General features: G+C 49.7%; 1 protein-coding gene across 1 annotated transcript in view; it reads right to left on the reverse strand.

Moving 5' to 3' along the window:
* Positions 1 to 5,036: 5,036 nt before the first annotated feature.
* The window catches only part of LOC102774409 (endophilin-A3), a 45,200-nt gene continuing 40,936 nt past the window's right edge, over positions 5,037 to 9,300 (reverse strand). The window contains exon 7 of the mRNA XM_015566126.1: positions 5,037 to 5,185. Coding sequence (XP_015421612.1) covers positions 5,037 to 5,185 — 149 coding nt within the window. The remainder of the gene's footprint in view (positions 5,186 to 9,300) is intronic.

The raw sequence follows: 9,300 nt of genomic DNA on the forward strand, positions 1-9,300 counted from the left end.
ATCTACTAGGGCAGTGGTTGGCAAACTCATTAGTCAACAGAGCCCAATATCAACAGTACTTCTTCAAAATAGACTTGCCCAGACCGAAAACTGACTTCTGTGCAGGGGCCACGAAGTTTCAATCGTACTTTACATGTGCGCCCACACGTGGTATTTTGTGGAAGAGCCACACTCAAGGGACCACAGAGCCACATGTGGCTCGCAAGCCCATTTTTCTAACCTGGGATTATGGGATTATCCTTCCTCTACCTTTGAGTTCTTGCCGTTGAGCATCAACCTTAAGGTGAACACCCTAGAGGGGTTAGCATGATCCACAAAACCATTAGGGTATATTCTCTGCCAATGTACAGCAGAATGTTCTCGTAACTGCAAACACAGCACCATTTCCTGGAGAATCCATGCTACCTCTGGGACTGGCTTTGTGTGTGTGTAGGGGGGGGGGTAGCTTTATTTTTATTTTTTTGTTTCCTAGCTTTATTTTTAATAAAATCAAAATGGAAAATTATTCCCCAAATGCAAAAACAGAGACTCAAACATTACCAAAACTTCAGGTGTGTGAGTGTGATGGCCAGAGGCAGGACTTTCCAAAGGTGAACTGGGTTGTGGGCCCAAAGCATCATGTGGCTTCTCCCGAATACAGAAATAGGTGCAGTTGCAGTGAGCCAGGTGCCTGGCAGGTGGGAAAAAGCGGGCTGGAGACACCTCTGGATGGAGACAGAAGAGCCCTGGCCAGCTCCTCTCAGGCAGACACATAACCTATGTCCCTCCCAGGCCTTGCCTGGGGTTCCTTTCTACCAACTCCTGGGAAAAACAGAACTTGTCCAAGCTGCAGTGGGACCATCCCAGGAAAAGGCAAGAGAGCACAAGGAGGGGTGAGGTGTGCAGGCAGAGGTCCCTTGTCAGGGTCGTGGTGGTGGATGGTTCTATTTTTGTTTTTCATAATCCTCAAAGGAGGATATTTTTCCATTGATTTTTATTCAGAGTGGAAGAGTGGGGATGGGGCGAGAGAGAGAGAGAGAGAGAGAGAGAGAGAGAGAGAGAGAGAGAAGCGAGAAAGACAAGGAAGTTCCCGCCGCGGGGGTCATCTCAGTATTCAGGTATTCAGCTGAGGAAGTTCCCACCGTGGGGTTCAGCACAGTATTCAGGAAGGAGTCAGTATTTGTGTGGGGTTCGTTGTGGATTCCAGGGATGAGCTGGTATCTATGTTTTATTTTTATTTTTTTGTTTCCTAGCTTTATTTTTAATAAAATCAAAATGGAAAATTATTCCCCAAATGCAAAAACAGAGACTCAAACATTACCAAAACTTCAGGTGTGTGAGTGTGATGGCCAGAGGCAGGACTTTCCAAAGGTGAACTGGGTCGTGGGCCCAAAGCATCATGTGGCTTCTCCCGAATACAGAAATAGGTGCAGTTGCAGTGAGCCAGTTGCCTGGTGGGTGGGAAAAAGCGGGCTGGAGACACCTCTGGATGGAGACAGAAGAGCCCTGGCCAGCTCCTCTCAGGCAGACACAGAACCTATGTCCCTCCCAGGCCTTGCCTGGGGTTCCTTTCTACCAACTCCTGGGAAAAACAGAACTTGTCCAAGCTGCAGTGGGACCATCCCAGGAAAAGGCAAGAAAGCACAAGGAGGGGTGGGCTGTGCAGGCAGAGGTCCCTTGTCAGGGTAGTGGTGGTGGATGGTTCTATTTTTGTTTTTCATAATCCTCCAAGGAGGATATTTTTCCATTGATTTTTATTCAGAGTAGAAGTGTGGAAATGGAGAAAGAGGGGGACTTGGAAGTAAGAGACACACATCAATTGGATTTTGTAAGGTGGCTCAGGAGGTGGCACAGAAAACAAAGAGAATCAAGCTGGTCAGAGAGGAGAAAAGGAAAAAGTTTAATCCGTGTCCCAGGGCAAGACTCCCCAGCCCAAAGGTGGGGCCAGTGAATTCGCTCCAACAGGAAGGAGGGGCTCCTTTTTATACAGGTGTTTAATGAGGGCCATCTGTTCCAGGGAGGGTCCATTATCTCATCACACATCTGCATGCATCCCATCCTGGGCTCCCTCCAACCTAACAGATTTCATTTGCATGAGCCCCCAATAGTTTCCAGGGGTTAAATCTTGAACCCAGGTACTTGCCCTTGACCAAGAAGTTAACTCACCATCCTTCATGTGTGTAGGCTGACACTCTTACCCTTAAATCACACGGGCAGGCCATGGTGGATGTTTACCCAAGAAGGAAAGAAGAGGACCATTTTGTTCCCTTAGATTGATAAATATCTACAACTTTTAGTGGCTAAACTTCAAGACACTTGCATCCCAGGAGAGGACCCTGAGTCTCAGCAGCCTGCTGCACATCATGCTGGGCAGATAGTTCATCAGCCTCTACAGAAACAGCTCCTCTCCCTCCCTGGGCCTTCATTACAGTGAACTAGGTTGGCCCTTCCTGGGTCACAAGTTATCTTGAAGGACATGCTGACTCCTAGGTCATGACTACCCTTATAACTTATGTTCCATTCCCCACTAACCATGGCCCCAAAAGACCAGAGCAGCCACCAGCCTGAACTGGGACTAGAGGGGTCCTCAGTACCACACACATGGCCCAGCACCAACTCTCCCTGCAACTGCCCTGGGCTTTTTCCTGCCCACACCCACATGCCCAGCTGTCACTGCTGCTCCCAGCCTTGACACCTGAGAGGAATATGAGCTCCTCAACCACCTGAATTCTGAAACAGCCCAGTCTCAACCCCTGTCTGGAAGGTAAAGAAATCACAAGGGGCATGTCAAGACCCAGATCTACTCCCAGCCTCTTAGTCTCAGGGAGCACAGATGTCATCATCCCCTGTGGGTGATTGTGCAGATCAGATTGGGTTCCCCACCTTCCACACTGACAGCAGGGGCACCTCCCATGCTGTTGTCTGGATTGGTGCACACTTGACCCTCATGAGGGCCTTGGATGCTGGTCACCATGGGGTCCCTGAGCTGTGTCTGTGTTCACATGTGTGTGGACTGATTGGGTGAGTAAAACACGTATATTGATTTTAGAGAGAAATAAGGAGAGACAGACACACACATTAATTTTTTGTTCCTATAATTTTATACAGTGGATTAGATTGGGCCTTCCTGGGTCAGATATGTTCTTGCATGTGCTCTGACTTGAGATGGAACCTGCAATCTTGGCGTTATTGAGATGATGCTCTGACCAACTGAGCCATCTGGGCATGGCCAGACATATCCAGGATTTTAGGTTAGGTAACCCACTAATGTACCTGCAGATAAATAGATACAAGAACAACCATCATGGTAGATAATAATAGAAGGCTGGAATAGGATTCATGGGTTTCATAAGTATTTTATTCATATGAATATATTTCAAATACGCTATTTTAAAGGCAGAATGTGTCCATGCATCAGTTATTTTATATGCCAAGAAACAAGCACTGAGGATAGCAGGAGGAACTTGGTTTCAGGAATGCAGGCACGTATGGAAACATCAAAAGGGCATTTTAAAAAGTGTGCATTTTAGCCCTCCCTGGTTTGGCTCAGTGGATAGAGTGTCAGCCCTAGGACTGAAGGGTTGCGGGTTGACTCTGGTCAAGTGTATGTACCTCCATTACAGAGTTCCTCACAGGCACTGGTTAGGGTGCGCACAGGAGGCAACCAAGTGATGTGTCCTGCTCACACTGATGTTTTACTCTCTCTGTTTCTACTCCTCCCTTCCACGCTTGTTAAATAAAATAAAATAAAAATAAATAAAAATAAATCAATGGAAAAATATCCTCCTGTGAAGATTGTCATCAAAAGCTGCATTTAGGGAGAAACCAAGATGGCGGTGTAGGGAGTGGACCTGAGCGTGCTGCTCTCTCACAGCATCATTGAAACTACCAACTATGAGGCAAACAACTACCACTCAGAACCATGGGGAAGTTGGCCCATTAGGAGATCTACAACTGGAAGTAAAGAAAGAAGCGCAGTGAGACTGAGTGGGAGCTACGGAGGCGCCAAAAACAGAGGTATGCAGTCACACGCCAGGCGGGCTGCAGCTGCATTCGCGGTTTTTTTTTCAATTAGAAGCGGTTACGAACCCTTGAATCCTCTGGGCTTGCTCGGGGCAGATCTCTAAGGCCCCAGATCCCACGGGGAGAGACGGCCACGGCCTTGCAGCGGTCGGAGAGCGAGGGAAGCTCTGCCGTGCGGCTGCTCGCCAGCACTGAGGAACGCGAAGTCCTGGTGTCCCGGGGAGGTAAGGGGCGCGGAGATGCCGCCAATGCTATCTGCTCCGAGCTGGTGACTCCTTGAGACCCCGCCCTACTCCATTTACATCCCCATCCAAGCTGTGTCAAAGGCACAAGAGGAAATGTCTGTGCTTTTACAAACTCTCAAATCCACTGAGCTGGTTCAGGCAGGTCTCTGAGGCCCCAGGCCCCACGAGGAGAGACAGCACGGCCTTCCAGCGGTCAGAAAGTGAGGGAGACTCCGTCGCACAGCTGCTCGCCGGCACTGGGGGACACGAAGCCCCCGTGTCCTGGAGAGGCGAGGGGCCAAAAATCGGCCTGCGGACTGAAGGGTCCCGGGTTCGATTCCGGTCAAGGGCGTGTGCCTGGGTTGCGGGCACATCCCCGGTGGGGGATGTGCAGGAGGCAGCTGATCGATGTTTCTCTCTCATTGATGTTTCTGACTCTCTATCTCTCTCCCTTCCTCTCTGTAAAAAATCAATAAAAATATATTTTTAAAAAAAGAAGCAGACCCAGGAGAACCAAGATGGCCATGTAAGGAAGAGACCTGTGCATGCTGCCTCACACAACATCATCGAAACTACCAACTATAGGACAAACAGCTATCAAACGGAACCATGGGAAAGTTGGCCCAGTGGAAGCTCTACAACTGGAATGAAAGAACATTGAGACTGAGTAGGATGTGCAGAGACACCAAGTACAGAGCCCAACCCAACAAACTGCAGATTTCAACTCCTCTCATAAAAAGAAGAGCATTGAGACTAAGTAGGATGTGCAGAGGCACCAAGTACAGAGCCCAACCCAGCAGGCTGCAGATTTCAGCTCCTCGCATCCGGGAGGGACGCAATCAGGGGGCGGAGTTGGGTTCGGGGCAGCCCGGGGCTGGGCCCGGCTGGGTCGGCATGGTGGAACTGCTGTACCAGCAGGCGCACAAACAGGCCCACTGGTTCCAGTCTCGCGTGGGGTGCTGGGGAATGGCAGACGGGCAGTCTGTGCACTTGGTGGAGGGCGTGGTCCGAGCAGGAGTGCTGGATATTCAGCCACCAGGAACGTCTGGAGATTTTGTCTGGCGGGGAGCTGCTTGGCAGGGACAGAGGGTCAAACTTCGTGTTTCCCCGGTGAGGCTGAGACAGCCCGGTGAGGTCGGGATGGCCCCGGTGAGGATGATACAGCCCCGGTGAGGTTGAAACGGCCCCAGTGAGGTCAAGACTGCCCCGGTGAGGTTGGGATGGCCCCGGTGAGGTTGGGACAGCCCCGGTGAGGTCGGGACGGCCCCGGCGAGGTTGGGACGGCCCCGGTCAGGTTGAAGCGGCCCGGGTGAGGTCGAGACAGCCCTGGTCAGGTTGAAACGGCCCCGGTGGGGTAGGGACGGCCCTGGTGAGGTTGAAACTGCCCTGGTGAGGTCGGGATGGCCCCAGTGAGGTTGAAACGGCCCCAGTGAGGTCAGGACGGCCCCGGTTAGGTTGAAATGGCCCCGGTGAGATTGAAACAGCCCCGGTGAGGTTGAAGTGGCCCCGGGGAGGTTGAGACGGCCCCAGTGAGATTGAATCAACCCCGGTGAGGTTGGGATGGCCCCGGTGAGGTTGAAACGGCCCCGGTGAGGCTGAGATGGCCCTGGTGAGGTTGGGACTGCTCCAGTGAGGTTGGGACAGATAATGGGGACCAGTATAGACTGATGAACAGGGGTAGGTGCAGAGGCAGAGCAACATTGAACAGACTGTCAAACTACAGTGGGAAGCCTGGGGAGGGTTTGGGGGGAGAATTAAGAGATCAACCGAAGGACTTATATTCACACATATAAGATTAACCAATGGACACAAGACCCAGGGGTGGGAGGGAGATAGGGGCTGGGGGAATGTCAAGAGGAGGGAAAAAGGAGAAATATGTAATACTCTTTGTAATACTTTAAGAAATAAAAATTATTAAAAAAAATTTAAAAAGCTACATTTATACTCAATTATATTTAAACTTTAAAAAATGCTTAAAATTGCTACTTCCTATTATTTTACTGTTTTATTACGAATGTTCATGAGCAAATTTATGAGTATGTTAAAAAATTAAATATAATGATGTGTTATTGAAATATCGCGCCCATGTTCAGTGCCATCATTTTGGCAGTTTGAACCTGGTAATGAGAGTATTTACACCAGGGGAACTTAAAAAATACTACAAACCTATACTTCCATTAATGTATTATTGAATTCTTAGACCTAAAAATAGTTGTGTAGAATGTAAACAATGCAGATTAACCATAACAGTATAAGGTATGAGTTGACTTATATTGAACATAGGATAAAAATTGAGAAAAACAATTTTGATTCCAGTATTCAAAACCTATGGTTCTATAGGACAAAGAAGTCACTTGAGTCATTGAGGAGTGAGTGAAATTCAAACATATGTTTTACAAGCTGCACAGTCCTCCTTCTGGTTAAAATAATAAATTGATTTAAATAATTTGAAAAAGATTCTGAGCTGACATTTTAACAAAGGAGATAAAGACAAGTTAAATAAATGCATGAAAAAACACTCACTATAAAAATTTCTTAGGTAGGTAGAATTAAAAGGAGTTTACCCTATATTCATTTCCAGGGCTGCTTTTTAAAAAGGTTAAGCAGTGCATGTGCTGGAAGGGTTATAGAAAAACTGGAATTTTTATATGCTGTGGGTTACTGGAAAGGCAAAATCAATTACCAATTTGGGTCAGAGTTCCACTATTTTAAATGTAAAAAGTCTAACGTGCAACAGTTTGAGAAGTAAAACATGTCTATATAGAGAATTGAACACAAATATTCCTAGCAGATCTACACTAATAATAGACAAATATGTAAATTGACTGTACCTCCACAAAGCCCCACAGCAAATCAGGAGAGAATATGCAAATTAGCAGGACAAAGATGGCAAAGGCTATGGAGCCAGCCGGAGTGGGCGGGAGGCTTGGGTTGCTGGGGGCGACCCAAGCTTTCCACCCGCCCTGGCCAGCTGCTGAAGGAGGGTCCTGTGGGCGGCAGCCACGAGCCAGCCTGAGTGCACAGGAGGCTTGGGTCACCTGGGCAGGCTGCCAAGGGAGGGGCCTGCAAATGGCCCTCATCCCCTTACCCAGGCTGACCATGCCACCATGGGGGTGAATGTCCCCTCTAGAGGGCGTGGCCAGCCTGAAAATGGCTCTTAGCCCCTTACCAAGGCTCGCCACGCCCCCATGGTGTGAGGGTCCCTGCTGGGAGCATGGCCAGCCTGCAAACAGCCATCATCCCTCACCGAAGCTGGCCAGACACCCCAGCGGGGACCCCCACCTGAAGGGGGTGTGGCCGGCCTGAAAACAGCCCTCAGCCCCTTTCACCTAGGTTGGCCATGCCCCCCAATGGGGACTTTCATCCCATGGAGGTGTGGCTGGCCTGTAAACTGCTCAGCCCCTTGCCCAGGCAAGCACCATCCCCAGTGGGGACTCCCACCCCAATGGGGGCGTGACCAGCCTGCAAATCACCACAGGCTCATCTCCCAGGCCACCTTGCCCTCCAAGGGAACCCCAACCCTGATCCAGGACACCCTTAAGGACAAACCAGCCGACCCCCACCCATGTACCAGGCCTCTATCTATACTAATAAAAGGGTAATATGCTAATTAGACTGGGAGACCTTCCAGGAGACCTTCCAGACATGCTTCTGGACAAAGCGATGGTGGTGGGGCCGAGGTAGAGGCGGTTAGAGGCCACGAGGGGAGGGCAGTTGAGGGGGATCAGGCTGGTGGGGGGGGGTTTAGGGGTGATAAGGCCAGTGGAGAGGGGAAGTTGTGGGTGAGCAGGCTGGCAGGGGGTCAGTTGGGGGCAAGCATGCCAGCAGGAAGAGTGGTTAGGGACAATCAGGCAGGCAGACAGGTGAGCGGTTATGAGCCAGCAGTCCCGGATTGGGAGCGAGATGTCCCACTGCTGGTTTAGGCCTAAACCAGCAGTGGGACATCCCCCGAGGAGTGCCAGATTGGAGAGGGTGCAGGCCGGGCTGAGGGACACCCCCCTGTGCACTAATTTCATGCACTGGGCCACTAGTTATTTATAATACCCCAAACTTGAAAACAATCCAAATCATAGACAGATCAATAGATAAACTAGCCATAAAATATACACAGCAATAAAAATCATTAAGGATTCAAATAGTCAACACTATTGAATCTCAAAATAACTGTAGCATGGAGGAAACCAGTACTTGTTAAAGAGTAAACATCAAATAGTGACTATAAAATTATGAACAACAGGGAGAAAACAAGATGGCGGCATAGGTAAATACTGGAATTTGCTGCCTCCCACAACAACTTCAAAAACACAACTAAAAGACAAAACAGGCATCATCCAGACCTACAGGAAGGCTGGCTGAGTGGAAATTCTACAACTAGAAGGAAAGAGACAAGCACACTGAGACTCAGAGGAGCTGCGGAAGTGCAGAGGTATGGAGGCTGGAGAGCGCGTGCAGCAAGGGGCTCGCACCTGAGGACGTGGTTGTCTTTTTGAATCAGGAGGAAATCACAAACTCCAGACTGCTCTGAACTCCAGTTCTGGGAAGTCTCTGGGGACCCAGGACTCATACAGGGAGAAACTGGACTGTCTGGCAGCGGGCAGAACTTGGAACTTGTGGGCAGCTTTCTCTCAGAGGTGCTTGCAGCAATTACTGGAACACTGAGAAGCGGGTCCCCTTAGGGCAGGGCTGAGGATCAGCCGTAACTGTTTGCTCCACCCTGTTGATCCCCTGAAACCCCGCCCAACCCAGGCTGTGGCAGAGGCTTTTGCACATGAATGTCCTGGCCCTTTGCAATCTCAGAAGTACCTAACAAACTGAAGCTGGGCCAGACAGACCCAGAACTTCCAAGAGAAGGCCCAAGGCTCCACAGCAGCTTGCATTGCTTCACAGCTGGACCTCATCTGGGCACCTCCAAACCCCAAACAAGGAAGGGGAATCTGCAGATCACTTTGACGCTCCTGCTGAGTAGCCTCAGGCAGACGCTAAATTAGCACCTCCTTAAATCCAAGAGCCAGTGTACCCAGTTGTCAGAGGGGGACCATCCGAATTACAACTCCTCAGATCCATAAGGGACCGA

Source organism: Myotis davidii, unplaced genomic scaffold (assembly GCF_000327345.1).
Source record: "Myotis davidii unplaced genomic scaffold, ASM32734v1 scaffold1582, whole genome shotgun sequence".
Taxonomy (NCBI): domain Eukaryota; kingdom Metazoa; phylum Chordata; class Mammalia; order Chiroptera; family Vespertilionidae; genus Myotis; species Myotis davidii.